The sequence below is a fragment of the Anguilla rostrata genome, chromosome 13 (assembly GCF_018555375.3).
Source record: "Anguilla rostrata isolate EN2019 chromosome 13, ASM1855537v3, whole genome shotgun sequence".
Taxonomy (NCBI): Eukaryota; Metazoa; Chordata; class Actinopteri; order Anguilliformes; family Anguillidae; genus Anguilla; species Anguilla rostrata.
Window position 1 is genome coordinate 24470373 of NC_057945.1, and position 22757 is coordinate 24493129.

General features: G+C 42.5%; 2 protein-coding genes across 2 annotated transcripts; both read right to left on the reverse strand.

Moving 5' to 3' along the window:
• Window positions 1–11915: 11915 nt before the first annotated feature.
• ccdc174 (coiled-coil domain containing 174) lies at window positions 11916–17768 on the reverse strand. The gene is made up of 11 exons (XM_064305167.1): window positions 17571–17768; window positions 17310–17414; window positions 17019–17119; window positions 16740–16798; window positions 16179–16344; window positions 15979–16074; window positions 15221–15357; window positions 13584–13678; window positions 13312–13459; window positions 12890–13042; window positions 11916–12571 (listed from the first exon to the last, which is right to left on the reverse strand). Exons 1-11 carry the CDS (start codon window positions 17610–17612, stop codon window positions 12267–12269), a joined length of 1407 nt encoding a protein of 468 aa, XP_064161237.1. The 5' UTR covers window positions 17613–17768; the 3' UTR covers window positions 11916–12266.
• A 1519-nt stretch (window positions 17769–19287) lies between these two features.
• Window positions 19288–22684, reverse strand: vhl (von Hippel-Lindau tumor suppressor). The gene is made up of 3 exons (XM_064306352.1): window positions 22240–22684; window positions 22023–22145; window positions 19288–21268 (listed from the first exon to the last, which is right to left on the reverse strand). The coding sequence occupies exons 1-3, from the start codon at window positions 22436–22438 to the stop codon at window positions 21075–21077; spliced, it is 516 nt and encodes a 171-aa protein (XP_064162422.1). The 5' UTR covers window positions 22439–22684; the 3' UTR covers window positions 19288–21074.
• Window positions 22685–22757: the final 73 nt, after the last annotated feature.

The window sequence follows — 22757 nt, forward strand, 5'->3', positions numbered from 1 at the left end:
AAAAGATGACCTCGGTCACATCCAGCCACATTTCATTTAGCATCCACCGACTGCGAAAGCAGACCGCACTGCAAAATGAACAGATAATGCGATACCTCAGTGCCCCCCTCCCCCTCACATAAGACCTCCAACACCATGGCCTCAGTGAAGAATGGTGGATATCGCACCCCACCCCACCACCACCAGCACCCATAACATCAGCTGGAAGTTTTTGCATGTGTCCTAATGAGCTGGTTCAGGATGCCCCTGTCCATTTCCCAGACAGAGGCTCCCTGGGAAGGATTTCAGGGAACAGGTGGAGATGCAGAGCCCCATCTTTGCTGGCGAGGGGGGCGTGGCAGGGTGTGGGTCCCAGGCAACACTAGGGTCATCCTGTTTGACCATGACTTGCAGGAAAGGTCCGAGTCTGAGGGAACGTCACGTGACCATGAGTGTGGGCAGCACAACACCAAGTCTCAGGACTGTCAAACAAGTGAGAACTGAAAGAGGCCTCTGTTCTCCCATTCCCATCGAATTAATGAGTTTCAGGCACTCCAGAACACTCTACAGAGAGTGTACAGAGAGCAGGGGAAATGACGGAGGAAGAGATGTGCGGTGGGAAAGAGAGTGAAGAGAAAGGTTGATTGGGGCGGTCAAAGAGTGAATAACATTAATATTATATTCAACATGACAAGAGAGTCAAAAATGTAAATGTAATGTGTTATGACCTGTGTCAAGTGCTTCCATGCATGCTTGAACACTTAATTATTTCCTGAATCCATCCCACCCCCTCTAGACAATGATGTAAGTCAGTACTGTACTACCAGCTGGAGGCTGTTTTAACAGTGAATAGAGAAAACACTTTCTTGAGAAAAAATTTTGTTCACATTGCTTTCTAACAGTCAGCAAACAAGAATAAAAAATTGATAAGCAAATGTCTCGGAGTGCATGCTGCTGAACATACTGCTCCTCCCCCAGCTGTAGTGTTGGGCTCTTAAGCAGCACAGCTCTATGAGGCTAACTTTCAAAGTCACAGCGATGGGGGTAAATACCTTCACACGTCGCACAAATGTATCATTTTCAGGTGTCCCTGGAACCTCAGATCAGTTTAGGATGATTAACAATGTGATTTGTCACCCGTAGCCTGTGTGAATGATGCAGTTGAGGAAGCAAGGTGATTTATCTGCTTTGCACTTTGTAACTGCACATTTGTATTCGTGTCTTCTGTGAAAATATCTGATAGGGAAATCTGTCAGATGACAGAACCACAGGAAACAAGGACAAAGCTCCAGACTGTTATGGTGTGGTGCAGGTTTAGAAATTTGATGGGAAGCATACAGATTGGATCAACGTAGTGCCTTCCCTCCAACCATGAGCAAGGACACACCATACCTTTATCAAGATGCTGCTGATATATGAAGCGCATTTGTACATTCTGCAGTTGTGCAGAAGCCAAAATGTATGAGCCAGTAAACATTTTACTTCACTTATTTGAAAACTGGGAGGATGTATTATGTAATGAAGGAAGAAGTCCACTTGAAAACTATGGTTGGTATTAAAATATTTAAAAGGTCGGCACTACAATATACAATAATATTATTGTATATTGTAGGGCCAATGTTATAATATTATTATCGGCTGCCAATTAAGGCCTTGAGAACAAGGTGTATTGATTCTTTAGACAATCAAGTCATTGGGCTATTTTGTTAATGGCTCCTCTTATCAATATAGCATCAGAACCTAACCTACTCTTTAACGATTAGTCTGGAAAGCACAGATGTGATGACAAGGTTAGTGTGACCTTCTCTACGAGTTTCTCTGGAGATCTATAATTCTCCTGTGCTCCTTTGATACATTTGACAGTTGTGGGCTTGCAGAGCTGAGACAAATTTGTCTTGGGGCTGATAGTTCTGTTTCAGGTATGAGAGAAAAACGTATTCGTCATTTCCACTCATGGGCTTTGATTTGGCCCAAAGGATTTCCACTCATTACTGCATACCGAAGTCATGTGACCAACCAACAGAAGTTTATGGGTTGAGTCACACTACCCTGGCCACAGGGGGGAGCACTTCCTGGTCTGTGTTCACTTGGCCTAGCATCACAAAAGGCTGACTTAAACATAATCCCAGACATAGAGGCTTTCGAGTACATTCACAAGCATGGAAGCATTCATATAATGTAAGAAACCAGAGACAGCAACAGAACAATGACTGACATTGCTGCTAGATTTCTGTTGATTAAGTTATTCCAACATTCAAAAGAATATGAGACTCTCTTGTTGCCATCTCCACTGAGTGTCTTTGTCTGTGACCTCTATAGCTCTTCCCTTACTCCCTCTCCAACTGATGAGGCACCTGCCCCGTGTCCTGAGGCACTCCTGAGCCTACCGCTGTTTCAGCAGAGGTAGAAAATCCAGCTTCAGAAAGCAAAAGTCCTCCCCAGTATTTTGTTCCAATCACCTGGATTTGCTAATTAGTGCAATTCTTCAGCCAGGAGGTAGAACTAATTAGTGAAATCAGCTGGCTGAGTTAATTGTTGGAAGAAACGCATGGCAGGAGATTTAATTTCTGACCCCTGGGCTTTTCATATCTGTGTTTCAGCAGGGCTACACTGTGAAGGATATTGTAACAAAGTCTTTGTAAAATGCACTGAATAAATGCAATTTAATTTGATGATTTGACTTGAATGAGGGTAGCAGGACTTAAGGCATGCCTGACTATGCAGCATCCCGCAACGAAACACCACTCCCTGCCTGACCCAACAGACCTCTCAGCAGTGTTCTCAAACAGAGCATCTGCTTTGTGAGTAGTTTCATTGTCCCTTTGGTCCAGGACAATTGACAGTCATCTTCTTTTTTTTTGCCCTGCACAGCAGAGCGTGTTATTTACTGGCAGTGTCTACTCGCCGAGAGCCTCCACAGGCACCACCAATAATGACCAGACTGTGTCATTATGTGGCTGCTGCATTAGTGTCAGAAGGAGAATGCACATAAAATCATCTGAAAGTGCAGGGCATTATGGCCAAAGTGTCACCGCTCTGCCCAGACAGCAGAGGGTTTACGGATGTGTGATGACCATTCTCAAAATTGTGTACCTATTCTAACTCACTTGGTTCAAGCGCACATTAAGCTTACTCAGAATTTCACTAATGATATTACACTCAATAAATCAAGAACAATCTTTTTTTGTTCCAAAATCTCATTCATGGCATCACAAACACACATATATATATATATCTTCAATCATTTGGAAAAATCTAGCATCTGCTACTGAAAAAAAATGTTACTGTTTTCAATTTAAATGAAAAATTCCACAGACATAAGATAAGAACATACCCTGTTTAATGAGCACACCACCCTGCGGCAGCCAGAGACCAGGGCAAGGTGACCGGTGGGCTGCAATCGCTTATACTGCAGTGCACGGAACAACGTGCTGTGGCTGCAAATGAAACAGAGGGATACAATGCAGAATTTACTGTGGCATTTTTACCAGACAGGGCCTGGACATTCTGCTGTGTTGGGCTGAAATACAACTATGACCATTTTTGTTGTTGTTTCATTTCCGTGAGGTAAACTGTAAAACAAACTGATCTCTCAATTGTCAGGCCGATTTTTAAATAAAGCCAAAAAAAACTCAATTGAAAATACGATCTGTCATTACACCTGTGTAGGACTAAGGTTTGAGCACGAGGTAATGGCTAGACATTACTCTTCCTAATGTTGGTGTTGACAGACAGGTTGTTGAATCAACAGATTTTCAAAGAAGTGAGAATACATGTGCAGACAAGGATGTGAGAGAAATGTCACCTTTGTCCAGATCTTTCAGAGGTTGAAAACAGCCATTTTAACTGCACAGTGATGCTCAAGCAATGTTCCACACGCAGTAAAACTATGCCATTAAGCAGTAGGGAGCCTGTATTCATTCTGATTGAACAAATAAATATTTATAATGAAACCTATTTACAAACTCTACCTAAGTCACATCACTGGCTGCAAACTGATAAGCATTATTTCATCATCTGTTCAGGTAAAAAAAAAAAAAAAGCACATTAACTGGCATCCCATCTTTTTTATACCAAGTTTAAATGGTAAAAGGTACCCACTGTCTGTTAAATGGTCAGCATATGATTGCTGTCTTTATAGTGAGTTTAATGTCTTATAATAGTTTAAAGTCTGAGCAGTGACATTATAAAACCGATGAAGAGATGAAACAGGAAATTCACTGACCTGAAAAGGACAGCCTTCCCTCACCTCCATCCACTGCTCTTTGTGCATTTATGCAGTGCTCAGTGTGCTCTTTTATCACTGCTGGCTACTTCCATAGATGGACAAAGTGATCCAGAACTCTTGGGTGATCCTTTATTAGAACCAAAACCCCAGGGCAGCCAACGTCTCTTCTTTCATTCTGTCTGTTTAACGGAGAACCGCAACACTGGGGGAGCAGACAGATTAGAAACCCATTAGCCTAATCATACGTAATGGCTTTCAACGAGTCTGTAAATGGGGTGTAACAAGCGTTCACTTTGCATCGTGGCTCATCGTAAAGGAGCTCGTTAAGATCAGTCCGTGGAGAGACACCTAAAAGTTGCCTCTTGCTCAAGGGGAACCATTGCAGTATGAGCCTTGGTATCAGTGGCAGCCACTGTTAGGTTACACCCCTTTGATGCCCAAGCAAATCAGTGTTGCAATATCAGGAGTGACAAAAGCCAGGCGTATAAACCCAATGAACTATAAACACAAGATGACCATTATCTCCCCTAGTGATAATGGCCCTTAACCTGTTGTATCACCAATGGCAGATAATTCCTCTTCACTAAATAATGTCTTCTTTGGCTGCACAATTTTTTGCTGCTCATGTATTAATTTATGCTGGTTACAACAAAAAGACAGCAGAGCCCCCATGTTTTTCCTAATATGTATCATTATTCTTGTGAAGAGCACAAAGGGTCACATTAAATGCAAGTACACTGGTATGATCTGTTAATGGAAAGGGCCATTAATCATACAAAATGCTATATAGCTGTTATCAAACAGAAGCTTTTAGGTGACAGAGGGTTTGGTGAGTAAGGCAGCTGTCGAAAGGTTGCGGGTAGATTCCCAATTTCAGAAATGCTGTTGTATCTTTGAGTAGGTACTTTAATATCTAACTGCAAGAACGGATGCTATACATCAGTACGTATGTATCACCCAGTTCATCATCATCAGTCATCATGGCCCACAGCAGAAACAATCAATATGTGAGAGTCATTTAATTACTTTTATCTGAAAAAGTGAAAATTAAAAAAAGCCATTCCCAATCTGTGGAACACACACAGACCCACACACAAACTAATAATCATGAGATGCTGATTGAGTCCCACACTCTTCGTTACCTCGCCTAGCCCTCTCGTTTTCCTGGTCTATCTTGCACTGGCGCCGTCAGCAGGTGCGCGTCAGCACTGGCAATCACTCAGAGCAATGTGCAGTGACAGTGACACACTGCAACGCCATTAACACAGCCAAGAGTCTCCCACCTGCTTCATTTCATTTAGGTCAGGCCAGCAGAGAGCAGGGACTGCAGGGAAACAGGGGAAGCCGCTGAAACTGAATTTCTCCTGCACCATCCAACAAGATGTTGATTGGTCCCAAAAAAGTCATAAATGCAGCTTTATTTTTTTTTACTTGATTTTAAAATAAGGAAGTGCCGGTGCAGGGATTGCTTTCTTAATTCAGACTCCCTCCCCACCTGGGCTATAATGATTACACTGTGAAATATGGAGAACCACCTTGTGTGTAATTTCTGCACTTAAGAGCTTGGCTCAAATCTACTGAAGGACTACATGCTCAGTCTCCTCAGGCAGAATAAACAGAAAGCAGCCATGAGCCGGGGACATATGAACTGATATCAGCAATAACAATGGCGTCACACCGCTCTGAGCTCCCACCATCCGAGCCGTAACGGAAGCACTTTCTGCACCCTTCTCTCACTAAAGGGATCACCGGGCACGTGATGCTGCCCTAACTGTGCCGTGATGGCTTTAATTCTGACTCCTACTGTGACTGTTCAGCTAAGAGGTTGCTGAAGGTGTGGTTATTTGTATGCCCCACAGACTAATGCAATTGCTGTGAATGTGCATTATGACTATGAAACACTGGATCCAGAGCACAGTTAAATACAGGTCCAAACATAAAGAAGAAATGTCAAATCTAGAGTAGCTAGAAGTTCAAGTGAAAACGGGTCAGGTTCAACAAGGCATATGAGATTCTTTTCAAATCAGTACATACTATGATAATTTCACAAAATTATAGTTATACCCATTTGGCTCTAAAGTGATGCATTATAAAATGTGCAATTTTCAGATAGATTACTATATTCTCAGATGTACTCTGTTTGTACTTATCTTTTTTCATTTAAATTCATTCATATATTAGTTGAAAGCAGATTTTTTAAAATATAAATTAAGTAAGGTACAACACCTTACTACTTGTTTACCTGTCTTCTCTTTTACGTCTCCTTAATAACATACCTACTTTATAGGCTCACTGTTATAAAAACACCAGCCCATTATATCTACAATATTGTTCATTGCATCAATTATTCATCATAGAAAAATGCCACATAACATAGACTAGATCAATGACTATTTATCGATAAAACAAATCTCACTTGAAGAGATGCTGAGAAGTGGACAGTATGTGGAAAAACATAAGTGCATTTTACCCGTAGGACAACTATGGGTTCTTGACAAGCCACCATCCCCAAACACCCTAAAGGAGCATCCATAGAGGTAGGATTTACCCACTTACATTACATTACATTACATTACAGGCATTTAGCAGACGCTCTTATCCAGAGCGACTTACACAACTTTTACATAGCATTTTACATTGCATTCATTTATACAGCTGGATATATACTGAAGCAATTTCGGTTAAGTATCTTGCTCAAGCATACAACGGAAGTGTCCTACCTGGGAATCGAACCTGTGACCTTTCGATTACAAGCCCAGTTCCTTACCCACTGTGGGTACACTCCGTCACTTATGAGCTGTGCCTGAGATCCCCATAGTGTTCGGTGTAGAGGAGGAGAATGTCAACTTTGTTATAAGATGCAGAAAGATTCAGAAGGATTACAACAGAAGAGAGGGAAGACACTAGCTAGGTGAAGCGCTCCACCTTAATGGAGAGCACGGCAATCTCCGTGGAATGGCCAACCCTGAAGCAAGAAGGTTATTCTGTGAAGGGAAGTGGCAGAGTTGGTTAGATAAAGCATGCTCCAGAGTTTTAGAAAGGGGGGAGTAGTGAGGCCAGACATCAGTTCAGGACAGTAGAGCAGGCTTGTGAAGCTCAACATTATATCAATGTAACATGAAATTCAGCTAGATGATTACTTTTTAACACTTTTAGTATTGACTATCCTGCAGTCCTTCATAAACATAAAAAGCTTACTGTCAGCCGGTTATGAATCGATCAATTCCACAATTCCATTTTATTTCAGCAATAATCACATAATTTTGTTTAAACAATTCTAACAAAAGTGCATGCAATTGACATAAGAGATGACCTGATAAAAAAGCGTACGGATTTACAGAATAGAGGGATATACTAAACAATAGTCTTCAGAAATGTAATGAGGAAAATCTTTAATATTTTACTTTACTAGATGGAATCCATTTTACTAAGTTCAAAGCACAAACTTAATAAAGCTGACTTGAGAGAAGTAAAACAGGAGCAATTTAGTACATGTATCAAAGAGTCCAAATGACTTATTTTCATTCCACAAGTGACAAACACAGGGGCTCAGGAAACTCAGGTACCCATTTGTAGATATAGCAGAGGATGCTGAAAATTCTCAGGAAGTGTGAGGAGAGTTCAATGAGGACATAGTGAGGCTAAATGGACAGGACGGCCTGTACCTCCCAGGAGGAGCAGTGGTGTGAAAAACGATCCATGAGATGGAAGCACTCTTAGGAAGACAGGAAACAGGAAGTGTAATCTGAGGAGTGAGTGGTCAACTAATCAGAGAGGAAAATTCCATTCTTTAACACAGTGAAGAGAGTGGGAGGAGTCTTCTGCTACAGCCAATAGGAGCAATTCTGCTCTGTCCTTGAAAGTGACATTATCTTCTCTCTGACCTGGCTTTTTGGAGGTGAAACTGTAAAATTACATTACACACACGTATACCAACACAAGTATGTGCATTACATCGCATACACACATGCACAGACACATGCTCACAAACAAATACACATGCACACACATGGACATATGGATACACACATACAAACATGTATGCGCACACAGATCCATGTGCACAATCATGCCGATATGTAAATATATATGTATATATATGTGTGTGTATATATATATATATATATACACACACACACACAGTAACCGCTTCATTACATCTTTAGTACACCTGCTTGTTGACATAAACAGCCTGCTCCACCAAACACAGGGTGTCTGCAGGTATCAGGAAGTTAAATTTAAGACTTTTTAAGACATTTTAAGGACCCGCGGACACCCTGCAAACAGCAAACAGCGAATCTCAATAAATAAAGCATACAGACATGAGGAAAAGGTTTAGTCTATGTTTTAAAAGGACTTTGACTCATACAAAGATCAGCTGATATGGCTGTAAAACATACATAAAATTAAAGCAGACAGTCTGCACTTTAACCTTATATTCAATTGTTGTATTTTAAATCCAATGTGCTGGAATACAGAGCCAAAACAACAATAATTGTGTCACTGTCCCAATACTTTTGCACTTCACTGTACACACGCACGCACACACCAAGAGCCATTCCTCAAGCACAGCCCACACAGCTGTGTTCCCTGCCCTGCAAATGCCACAGAACAAAAAGAGGTTTAGGTTCAGGTCACCTGAAGAGGGGAAAAAACATGTGACAGGGTCACCATACAAGCCCTCTGCCCCTTCAGGAAGTACACTAAGGCCCCGCCCTTCATCGCCACCAATGACCCACCCTCCCTGCAGCAGGAAGAACACAGCACATATGCATGGACAAACATGATCTACTTTGGATGCAGCATTCCCAGTAGTGGCTTTTTCACAGATGGGTTCATGATAATCAGTCTTGAAATATTGAAGCTAATTTGAGCTCATTGTTCTATCAACATCTGACGCCACCATGACGTTCATACACAACTACCTGTTACATGATGTACATGTGCAGGAACCCCAGACTTTTCACCAAGCACCAATACTGCCTTAAAGCCATTGTAGCAGCAACTGCTGCCTGCACGGAGCATTCTCTCTCAAATCTAGTTTAAGAGCAAATAGCCGAAAGGATTTATGCTTTCCAAAGCAGCAAGCTTCTCCTTATGAATGGTTACACCTCCAGCAATGATGCTTTCACAAGGATGTCGAGCCTTCTTCAAAATCGATCTCATGCACGAAAGACCTCTCCGTTTAGTAACAGTTGGCCAAACAACGCTGGCCATAATGCTACAATGTTTATAAGATTATCAGAACTGTCCCCTTAGCGCCCTGACTCTCTCTGCACCTTTGTCTTCAAAGCCACAGGCCTCCCTGAACAGAAACTCACCTCCACTTAACCCCACGTAATAAAATAAGCCCAATGAGACAGAGCTGGAACCCCCAGACCTGGGCTGCCACACAAAAGCCATTTTCACACAAATATGAAGTTATACTGTCATCTGTGCCTCAGTGAGGTGACTGCAGGCAGTCTCCACTTAGACACATCCACAGTAAACATATCCATCAAATGTTAAATGCAATACACAAATAATGGCTAGTGCACTCCAAAAGACTAGGAGCTCACATGTACCTGTGCCTATGGACTTCTCTATAGACTCTCACACATTTAGGCACAGCAAAGAGGATGGGAAGGAGGAAGAGAACGGTCGACGAGGGCCAGCTGAGCGTGAAGGTTAAACGAGGTGGGATAGCATGAATATTAGTCATCAGTTATCATCAGCTGTCACAGGAGACCAAATTCTCATTAAGCAGCCGAAAATGTGTTTCTTATTCCCTGTCCCAGCACACACACAGGAGCGCACACACACACACTCACACACAGACACACACACAGGAGCGCACACGCACATATGCTGATATACCAAAAATTAAAATTCTTTAATTCTATCAGCATGTAATTAGTTGGCAGATTATTCCTAGGGTTTCTGTAATTGCATCCATTTATTCAGCTTCTGGTGACCTTAGACCTTTGAGGACTTGGATAGCTGCAAATTGCAATTAATATGGGTGGGGGTGGACAAAGGAATTAATGACACAACTGTGCTCACATTCATGTCTATTAAGGTACCTGATCTACAGCACATTTCCCCCCAAAATGATGAAGCATATCATTCTGACTCATTAAAAAAGCACTGAGAGGGTTAAAGGGCATTCAGGGATGAAAATGATTGGTAATTTAGCTTGTAACAAATTAATATTTTTTTAATAATGACATTTTCAAGTTAAAATCAACGATGACTTTAAAATTAGCCAAAGGGAAGAGTTCAGCTAGACATTGAGCACAAGACAGAAAAATGACTCCATTGCTTTTCAGATGGCACAGGCAAGGGCACTAGGAAATGGGTTTAAAATGCATCATGGTTCTATGGATCATCCCATCAACCTGCAATTCAGAAACACTCAAACAAGAGCAACACAAAAGACACAGATAAACACGAAGGCTCACATGCACACATTTTCATCTGTTTAGACATACAAGCACACACAGTCACACTTAACAGCACATACATGCGTGACTGCACCCTCATACGTACTTAAGACGCACATACGCACTCACGCATTCACGCAAACACCAGCACACAGGACAGGGGGGGGAAACAGAAGAGTAACAATGGAGTTTCACTGCGGTTAAAAACTAAGGAAAGCACAGCCAGGCTCCGCATAAGACTTGGCTGTACACGCCTACTTTTCGCCTTCATTATGCAGTAATGCTAAAGTTTTCATTAATGCCTGGGGCACCTTCACCTTGTCCCACAACACGCATCCAAGCAACCATTTTAAATCTACATAAACAACCAGAACAAAGGCAGTACGCCACAGTGTAATGTCACGCTTCAGCTTTTTTGAAGAGCAGAACAGCAAATGTCATTCCACTCAAGGAGAAACATCAAGATCAATTCCAATTTGGCAGAAATGTCTGGTGAATAGAAAGACGTGTCTTTTGGGTCATTTTCCCCATCTCTGCAGAGGAACTCTTAACTGCTTTTATATCTAATTGCACATCTTTTAGTGCTGTTTCCTGTGAGGTACTGGGCCATTATCAGTAGAGCCACATTCACCATCTCCTCATTATTAAACCACTATCACACACAGGGGCTGTAATCTCATCAAAACGTAGTCACCCGACCACTCATAATTACAGGGGGAATGATGAACCAAATGAGAAAATGGCTCTTTCTTTAGTAAAATTAAAATGAAGGAGGGACATGAAACATCAACTTGACAATCAGTGGCTGCTTTAGAAAACATTAGAGGACAAGGATTTCTTGGCTTTCTTTTATATACTGCAATTACATCTCAGATACATACAGATGGGGTTCAGGGCATTCTTGAAAGAGACATCAACTGGAGACAGTTCACTCAGTGTTATGAGCGTTCACTCTGCCCTCTACAGGAAAATCTGTGTAAGCACAGTTATTGAAATTTTGCAATGAACAGTCTCGCGTGAAAAACAGAGCCCCTAATTTCAATCAAAGGGAAAATGAAGTACACAGCAGAGCATGGAATGCACTGTATGTATGCACAAAGCTTTCTGGGTTCATTAACCACTTCATCTGTTGCAAAAATGCAGGCCAAATGCAATATCCAGTGTGTTACTCAAGCTAATCTTTATGCTCGTGTGAAGGGATGCAAAGCAACAACAACACAATGAAAGCAAAGCAAACAGGAGCTTCAATAATCAAATTCTCACCAATGAGAATTCAACAAAAGCCATTATTGTCAAAATGAAATTTAATACACAACACAGACCTTCTGAAAACACCAACAGGTCAGGAATCAGGAAATTCCTTTCTTTCAAAAAGATGGTTTTGTAAATCTTTCCTGAGTATGAAATGAATTGAAACACTACATCACACACTCCTGGCCTAGTGTCCCATACTGGCCCACACCATTACTAATATTCTGGGCCCTGGAAAATGCCTTACTGGCTTCAGAGGTCAGGTGCCTGATAACATAGGGACTGTGTCTGTCTGTCCCAGGGCATCTTTGTTACTGTGTAGGAGGCAGACTGACTCCCTATGCCTTCTCAGAAAATATCCCACAATTCTCTGGGAAGTGTGACAGTCAGGTGGTGTGTTTGTAGAAAGACAGCAGGTCGTCCAGGCTGTGTGGCTGGGGAGCGGCCTGAGGCTGGTCTGACTGCTGACTCTGTGCTGGCTGCTGGGACTGCTCTGAGCCGGTCCGCCAGGATGTAGCCCCGCCCTCCCGGGCCTGCGCCCCCGACCAGCGGAAGGCGAGTTTGTGTTTGCCCCCCTCCGTCCCCTGACTGTGACTCGGCCTCCTGTCATCGGAGAAGTATGCAGAAGGAGGGGCAAACTCCGCCTCCCGCTCATCCCGTCGCTTGCTGGTCCAATTGCCGAGAAGGAACTCTGAAACAGGAAGCAATGCTGTAGTCAGAACACAGCACTGCATTGGCACAATTCTACTTGGGTGAAAAGAGATCCCATAGATTTTCTTGTGAACACATAAGATCTAAAACAATGCCGCTACAGACTGTAGAACCACTGCCCCTTAGATTCCCTCTAGTGATAAAATATGCAAGTCATAGAATCCAAAACCAGTTTATTCTGGTGAAGGCAATGAACAAACGGAATAGTGAATTTAGAGGAAAATAAAATGCACAGAGAATGAGAAAAGCTGTTCTGAGAGGCGAGACATCTGGCATTGCCCATGTCTCTGGAAATTACCTTTGCCCCTGTCCCACTCTCGGACATGTGGTACGCCCGGCCTTGTGTCCCTCCTTTCCTGGACCTCCACCACCACCTTCTTCAGAGCGGGAGCTGCAGGAGGTTCTTCTGCCGCTGGCAAGGGCCCGACCATGTCCTCCTCCTCTTCCTCCCCTGTCACGGAACAACAGAAATCAAGAACTGTCTCTGATCTGAACACAACACCCTCACACACCCATGCTGGATTTCCATGTGTTTATGCGAGTTTTAACCCTTCCTTTAGTTCTTAACACACTTTGAGTTAATGAGGAGAGAAAGACCAAATGTGCCCACAGTACAGGTGGCTGGATAGCATGGACTGCAACCACCTCTAACAATCATTTTTGCCACTGCAGCCCTTGTCTGAATAGCAGAATGTGGGTGCTTCTAAAAGCCAGGCTCACCTTGGTTCCCCTCAGCTGCCAGCTCTTCCTCTGTCCCATCCAACTTGGCGCCCTTCATCTTCCTCTGCCGCACCTTGTTCAGCCTGGCCTGCAGGAGGGCCTTCCTCTTCTCCTTCAGCTTGTCTCTTTTGCTGCGCTGGTCGGTTGTCTGTAAGGAGCCATCACAACAGTGTGTTGAGCACCTGGACCTTACCTCTCACCTGCACAGGGCACCACCCCACCCACGTCCCGCACGCGAGCACGCCCTCTCTCCGGCTGAGCGAGCGACTCACCTGGTCTCTGAGCATGTCCAGCGTGTCCCGCTGCTTCTTACGCAGCGCTTCATCTTGAGCGAAGGCAAAGTAGCCCACGCCCAGGTCCCGAGCCTCTGAAACCCACACAGAGAGGCCCATTCAGAGCACCGACACAACAGCCACCTGAGACACACTGAGGCACATTCACAACTCCATAAGACACCTGAGACACACTGAGGCACATTCACAACTCCATAAGACACCTGAGACACACTGAGGCACATTCACAACTCCATAAGACACCTGAGACACACTGAGGCACATTCACAACTCCATAAGACACCTGAGACACACTGAGGCACATTCACAACTCCATATCACACCTGAGACACACTGAGGCACATTCACAACTCCATAAGACACCTGAGACACACTGAGGCACATTCACAACTCCATATGACACCTGAGACACACTGAGGCACATTCACAACTCCATAAGACACCTGAGACACATTCACAACTCCATAAGACACCTGAGACACACTGAGGCACATTCACAACTCCATAAGACACAACTGAGACACACTGAGGCACATTCACAACTCCATACGACACCTGAGACACACTGAGGCCCATTCACAACTCCATAAGACACCTGAGACACATTCACAACTCCATACGACACCTGAGACACATTGAGGCACATTCACAACTCCATAAGACACCTAAGACACACTGAGGCACATTCACAACTCCATAAGACACCTAAGACACACTGAGGCACATTCACAACTCCATAAGACACCTAAGACACACTGAGGCACATTCACAACTCCATAAGACACCTAAGACACCTGAGACACACTGAGGCACATTCACAACTCCATAAGACACCTGAGACACACTGAGGCACATTCACAACTCCATAAGACACCTGAGACACACTGAGGCACATTCACAACTCCATAAGACACCTAAGACACACTGAGGCACATTCACAACTCCATAAGACACCTGAGACACACTGAGGCACATTCACAACTCCATAAGACACAACTGAGACACACTGAGGCACATTCACAACTTCATAAGACACCTAAGACACACTGAGGCACATTCACAACTCCATAAGACACCTGAGACACACTGAGGCACATTCACAACTCCATAAGACACAACTGAGACACACTGAGGCACATTCACAACTTCATAAGACTCCTGAGACACACTGAGGCACATTCACAACTCCATAAGTCAAAACTGAGGCACACATGTTGAGATCATCATAAGCCGCGGAGGCTATTCAGCACATCAAGGCTCGTCGCTGCCGATTCCTGAACACCCCAAGGTCTCAGCCTCTGCCAACTAACCTTGCAAGCTATTCAATAAATTAACAACTCTTAGTGTGGAAAACATACTATCATATACCAGTAAGAAACTTACCGTCATTTTTTTCATTTTACTCTTTTTTCCCCATTTTGAGCTATGCGCCCTTGTTCAGCTGATAGAACTCAAAAACACCAGCTTTGTACATCACCGTGTTTAAAGGCTACCAGACTAGAAAATGAACTTTGTGCAACAATGTGACAGCATAAACCATCCTACCTTGATCATAATACACAATTCAGGCCAATGAACATCCGACATTACAACTTCTGCCTCCCTCCTCCTCTCACCTTTGTCTCGGATGTCCTCATAGTGCAGTGGCCCCACTGGCCTCTTCATCGCCTCCTCTTCCTCCCTCTCCCACTCCTGCCGCTGCAGTTCTCTGCGCATGTCCTCCGACAGCAGAGTTTTCCCACCGGGTTCACTCCTGTATAGAAAGCAGGCATAACACATTCATCCCAGATAATGACTAGTATCATTCAACTCCATAAGCTGACTGCTGACTTTACTGCAGTAAGCTGTTCTAATTTGCTAGGACTGTGTCAGGGAGGGTCAATAAAATGGTATATCCCAGGGTTTTGTTTTCTCCCCTGCTGTGTTTTGCTTTGGGTGCTGCTGTGTTTGTTTCAGTCTCCCCTACAGCTGTCGATGAGGAAGTCACGGCCCCGTTGGGATATGCGCTGACGTGGAGATGCACACCATTGCCTGGCAACCCTTTTCAGGAGATGCATGCAGTAGTGGAAGCCATTGACCATCTCCTAGAAACCGGACTGATATCAGGCAACCGAAGATACCCGTAACTGGGCATGCTGAGGACCGTCACAGAGTTTGTAACAAAACACAGCATCATCAAACTAGCCATGGATCAGGCCTTGCTTATTTAGCCAGGCAGCCTCATACATGGCTGACAACATGACACATAAATAACTGCTGTTTTTCATTACCTTCTCTTCCTGCACCAGAACCAAGCTAATAGTGTGTGAAGTATAATGACTGGAGACATGTGGATGGAGTATCCTCTGCAATTTGGCCAGCTTTCTCTCATCACCTCTTGCCATGAAGGTCCAGGTCCATCTTCTGAAACTGTGGCAGATCCTTCTTCATGCACCTACGCGAGCGTCCCAGGGCATCCACGTAATCCACCCTGAGGGGACACAAGCGAAACGTCAAGAGAGAGTGAGAGAGCCTGCAGGCTAGAAGGCAACAGGGTGACATTCAAATAAACTCTTGTTGCGCAAATACACACACCATTCCTCATCAGGGTTCTGGGGGGGAGGGATGGGTGTCAGCTCTTCAGAACCCTCCCCACCCTCCCTTGCTACTCCTGGTCTCTCACTCTGGGCCTGCAGCTCCCTCTTCTGGTCTATGATCTTCTGTGTGAAATCCACCAGGTACAGGCTGTCTGATTCCTCATCTGACAAAAACAATAGAAATCAAATACATCAAACTATTATGAAAGAAAAAAACAAATACCCCCAAAAGCATTAAGACAGAGATTCCTCCACCATTGAAACCCCATTGTTTAGGCTACTTAAAAATCAGGAGGTTGAGGTAAAGTGTATAATTTTCTTTGGGAGGAATTGTTATAAAACCTCCCCTCCCATAAACACTTACAGTAACTGGACTAGATGTGTGTCACTCACAAAAAACGAAATTACAGAAGGTCTGAAAGGGCTGAAAATATAGCAACTACATGACAACAGATTAAGTTGCAAATCTCATTATACTTTCTCTCTAATTTGAGTGGACACTCTAAACATGATATTTTCACGTCAACATAACACTATTACCAGACAGCGAACATGATACCTGGGAAATCTCCTTTAGTCATCTGCTCATACAGCTTGGCTTTCTCTTCAAGCTTACGTCTGCAACGAAAAAGTCAACATGCAAACCCAAAATGAAAAAAATTAATAAAATAATAGTCATGGTCATACCGATGGCACACAGCTCAACACCCAGTTTGCACTATGGATGGTTTGGCAGCTTAATAGTAATGGGTCGTAATTTCTACACAATCTCCGAATCCGAGTTAACTGGCAGACATCTGGCCAACACCACGTTAATGGTCAATATGTAACTACACACCTCGAGTTGTCAAGGGTATTTTCCTCTTCTTTTGCCTCTTCTACATCCTTCTGTGACCGGGCCGACACGCCCTCATTCTGCTTCTCCCATACGTTCGGCTTCTGTAGGGCTCAACCATAGACCACCAGCACACCACCATGAAGCAAGCCTGCCCACTCGCAGGCCGAACACGGAATTGTAGCCGGCTAACTAGTACGCTAGCTAATTGTTGTACTATTCAAATGACAGATAAGTTAGGTGAAATAATCAACGTTACGCAACGTTCACTAGTCACTGGGATATGTTACGTACCTTGAATTTAGACTTTGGTTTCGCAGGAACCCCAGCGTCAGAAGCTAATTTTTCTTGCTTGAACTGCTCTTGCTTTCTGTAGAGTTCAGCTTTGAGATCAACCAGCTTTGGATCAAAACAAGATTATATTAGCTAGAAACAAGTTACATTCGCTAGCTAGCATAGTTAGGCAAATAGCATGCTTAACAGGCTCATAAAATGCTTTATTTATTGATCCATTAAATAAGCTATGTAGCAATAAAGTTAGAATAAAAAACTCACGGATGCAGCTGTTACATCATATTGCTTTTTCCTTTTATCCATTTTGAAGATGTGTGAGAAACATACAACAGTAATTTCCAGCTAAAACATTTCTGCCATTTTTCTTCTTCTTCTTCGATGGCGTTAATTTGGGTCTTCGTACATGCGTGAAGGTGCATTACCGCCACCTACTGTTGTGGAGTGTGGAGCAAATGAGACCAGCATAGAAACTGTACCCCTGTAAACCCCACTTAAATACGCCGCCTCCCCTCTTCAATTGTCCTTTCATTAACACATTTCCACACACACCACTATTGCATATAACACTTTGAAATGTTGCCAGGAAAACAGTTTCTGGTATCAGGTTTGATTCCTGAGGACACTGCGTTAAGCAAGGTACTTAAACTGCATTGCTTCAGTATACATATCTAGTTGTACAAACGTATGCAATTTAAATATGTAAAAAGTTGCGTAAGTTGCTCTAGATAAGAGTGTCTGCTAAATGAATGTAATGTAAAGAAAAAGCATCTATTGAGCAGTCAATAAAAATAAACATCAGCAGTTTTTTTAAACAGAATTGAAAATTCAAGTGGAATTGAATATTATGGTCAGATGAGACCAAAACTGAGCTTTTAGGTTCCTTGAAAAGAACATCATACCTATGGTGTAATACGGCGGAGGACCTTTGATGTCCTGGGGCCCTCGTTAAGGTCAATGAAATTATGAACTCCAGCAAGTACCAAGCTATTTTGGCCTAAAAGATGGTTACCTCACAGGTTAACAAACCAAAAAACTACTGTTTTGCAATTATCATGTCTTAAGACTTGAACCCAGTTTAAAATTTGTTTCAAGTAAACAGGTCAGTTTGCAAGTGCAGACAAAAGGATTGGAAGGATCTTGAAAGATAGAGAAATGGGCAAATATTTACTACTTAAAAAATAACTAACTGGCAGGCATAAACATGGCTTGAGAACTAGCCTATTTCATGAATGTATCTCACCACAGAAATAACAATAATTTCTCCATGTTCCATCAGCCAGCAGACTTAAAAGCCATGTGCAGGACATTGCATACACAGCTACAGGCCTTGTAAAATCAGTCTGACACAATCCAGACCCCTTCAGAGCAAGGAGCCACTTTTACAATTACATTCGTTCAAACCAAATTTGGTTATTCAAGAATGATCTTAAACCCTGGCTGTCCATAGGCTATTGTCATGTAGGATAATTTACTGATGACTTTGTTTACAAGATTTAAAATCCATTATTCTCCCTCTTACATTTATTTGAATTAAATCAAAATGATCCATTAGGTCCTGGAAATTGACTGCAGAGCCTAATCTTTTTCAAATATAAAAGGAACATGCCAAGATCACTCGGTCTCTGTGTTACGTCAGCCACATTTTACTCATCTTCTTTCTCTCATGTTGAATTAAGTTATGGAGATTCAGGTACTGGTTGAGAATAGGCAATATTATTTCACACAGTAAAGGATATCCTTCAGTTGAACAGATGAATACTGATGAACATGAGGAGAAACTGATCTATTAGCAAGTCAATCTCTATATGTTGTGATGCGGTACATGCCTGCAGAATGTAGAGACTACATACACAAGTTGGTATGAAGCACTAGTTGAGATATATATTAATCTAGGTTTGAAGCAGAAAGAACAGAACAGATGATTATGTGTCATGTACATGCTTCCTGTGTACATGCTTAAAGGAGCCCATGCAACTGCCCCAATTAATAACTTCTATTTACATTATATAATTATATAACAACATTATTAAAGTGCACATTCTCAGCTTTTATTTAAGAGTATTTTACATACAGTTTGGATTCAACATGTAGAAATTACAGCACTTTTTATAAACAGCCCCCCCATTTCAGTGTCATAAAGTTTGGGACAAATGCCTGGTGTTTCACATTGCATCCATAGTATAGGCATAAGTGAGCTTTCAGTATCTAGTTTTGATTCAGGCCTTCTGATTGCCTTTGGGGTCTGTTAATGCCATTTGTCAACATGAAGACCAGAGTTGTGCCAATGAAAGTCAAGGAACCTATGAGGCTCAGAAATAAGGGAATAAAAAAACAATCAGAGACATAGACCGAACCTTAGGCTAACCACAACCAACTGTTTGGAACATCACTAAGAAAGTGAGCACTGGTGTGCTCAAAAATCCCAGAGGCCACACCAAAGTTGGACAAAAAGCTGAGTTTTGATGTTCTTGATTCATAAACATGTCAAAAAGTCATGGCCAAACACAAAAATAGCCATAACTTACCAACTACCTGGCCAATCCTCATGAAACCTTTGCTTATTTGTCCATGTTGTCAGTGTTCCATGTTTTCTATTTTTCTGATGTTGATGTATTTTAATGCTATATGTATTTATTCATCTTCTTTAAAAATGAAGAATATATTCTCTACAGGTCTCTTTTTATTTACATATGTACAACACTTATGTGCATTACCTACTACTGCACTCATTTAAGAAAGAATATTGAGGGTAATTACCCAATGAACACAGGGAGCAGCATAGCTTTCATTTTACATGAGGTTGGGCAACTTGATTTCTGTCATCCAACAGCTTTGCTGTTCAAAGTGGATCGTGTATGTGTGTGTAGGGGGGGTTCCTTCAAAAGGTCAGGGGCCATGCTCCCACACACCATACATTTTACAGCAGTCATTGGCTTATTAACAACCCAGTTGACTTAATATCCATTGATTGTCTGCACAAGATCTGGAAAGAACTTGCAAATTTGAAGGCAATAGCAAGGGGAATAGCGAGTTAGCAAGGTTCCCACTCAAAGCAGATGTATATTTTCCACGACTATGAGGTTTTAAGAGTGAATGGATGATTTTACAATTACTTTTTAGCTGCAAACATCAAGCCTACTTTGCAAGATAGATACACATTATCAGCCAATTACTTTACATTATTACAAACTTCATTCTCTAGTGACTGATGTTTGGTAGCAGAATTAATGTACAAGCCAATGAAGGTGGATACATGTCATGCTCTGTATATTTTTATATCTGAGCAATGCTCCCATTTTTAAGAGCAGTATTTTAGCACTTTCCATTGCTTTTCCATAACTTGCTATGATTAACATATTTTCAAGGACAGTGAGAACCCTGAGAAGAGGCAGCTAACCTTATTGCCAAAAATGCTCCATACATGGACAAAGTGTAAATATAAACAATGCTATTTCACATTAAAATAATCTGTGGCTGGCTAAATAATAAATGGTTTCATTTCAAATATGTTATTCATTGTTATGTTATTCAAAAAAGAAGCAAGACCTGTTTTTAACCTCCTGGAAAAAGAGAAATCTACTCTTCAGCTTTTGTAATGCCGTTTCATGTTTTCCATCACACCTCTGTCGTAGTAGCCACTTCTTTCTGAGCAGCTGGCCTTAGGTGTCCTTAAGCTTTGGATCAGCAGCAGTTTGTTTTACACAGCTGGATCTTGAGTGTTGATAGAAATCTGTATATGGATATCTTCCGTGTTTTGGTCCAGATTTAAGTCTGCTGTGCTTCCCTCTCCTCCCGAAGCCGCTGCTCCACCTTGCGCGTGAGCCGCCTCAAATCCTTTAGCACGCTGGGGTGGTCCTCCAGGTCATCATGGAGACACCGGGCGATCTCCAGCTTCCTGTAGTCCGCTGGATTCACAAGGCGTCGCACCACTTGTAACGCCCGTTCCTTCAGGCTGAACACTAAGATGCACAGGGAGCAGAGGAGCCACTCACTCAAAACTCATCTTACATTTGGCAAGAATTATAATGCCAGTTTACATGGATAGGAGACTTTAAGGCACAACAAGTAATAATAGAGAAAATGTATTTAGATAACACCTTTGTAGTACCCATGGAAGCTATACACAAGCATGACAATAAAAGTCATACATTCATTGATGCAAAACAGTGAATTTTCTTTCTGGTGCCAACTGGGGTGGTTTGATGTAAAGTACAGGGCAAAACTTCAAGGTGACAACTTACAGAGATGCTGACGAGAGTCTTATGCCATTAAAATATGGACAATTATAGACTTCGCCCAAAATACGCACAGGCGTTCCCACAATGTTTTTCCACTAAAACTCACTTATCGGCAATGGGTACCTCATGGAAACTATACGTTTTATCAACGTATTGTTGCATCGACAATTAGTTATTTAATATAAGACCTTAAACAGTACTTGATGGCACATCCTATTTACTGAGCCTTTCCTCCGGTTCGGATCAAATTCGTGTTTCAAGAGAGCTGGTATACAGGCTCCCCTATTGGAACTGAGTATCAACGTGGTCACATTTTTCGTGAACGAATCTGCATCGCATCTGCCCAGACCGTTAAGTAATCTGGACAGCATCCTGTTCACTGCACCGGATCCATTTGACGTGTTCGATGTAAATCTCACTTTGTAGTAAAACGCAATAATGGGGATAGCAAGCTGAAGAGGATCAACAACGTTACCTGGCAACGTGATGTTCACCAGCACAACTTGGGCATTTTCCATGGCTTTCGGAAGAAATACTTCCTTGCCATTCACCAACATAGGTTCGTCCATCTCTGCGTCTCGGAACAACCACGGGTGACCTTCAATAGAACAGGAGATGAATCAGGGCTTCGTGGTTTCGTAAAGCATGTTGACGAGCAAGCATTTCGTCATGAACATCTTGGCTACACTTACCCACGAAAGTCGCCATTCTTCGCCAAGCGCCTGGCTGTAACGTGCCATAAGACTGCGGCTCCCCTTTAAAATTAATCCAAATCAGATTAATTTCTCGGGGGCTTCTGTTGCAAAATACAACATGCGACGGTATCCTGCTGATCAGCGATCTAATCAGAGGTAGAAGCTGACCAGCTTGATCCGGGGCGTCCTGGGGCATGGCGTCTGAACTCTCTGTAAACTAAGTTAAACCGCGGATAAATAAAACGTACTGTGGATTTAAAAGTACCGTTTATAGAAATTGCAGCTAACGTTACGTGTTCACTAAAGCTGAATACTTAGACATATGGCTTTTTTCTTGAAATTACAACGCAAGACATTCTGGTCCAAACACTTGATTCTTGTTTGTTTATCGCTCGACAAATTTCCCTTGGAACCATGGGCTGTGACTGTTTCCGGTTTCGGCTATTTATTATTGCGTCATTTTCTTTTTTATCTCCAGATCCCGCCTAGCCATATCAAAATGTCATTTTATTGGA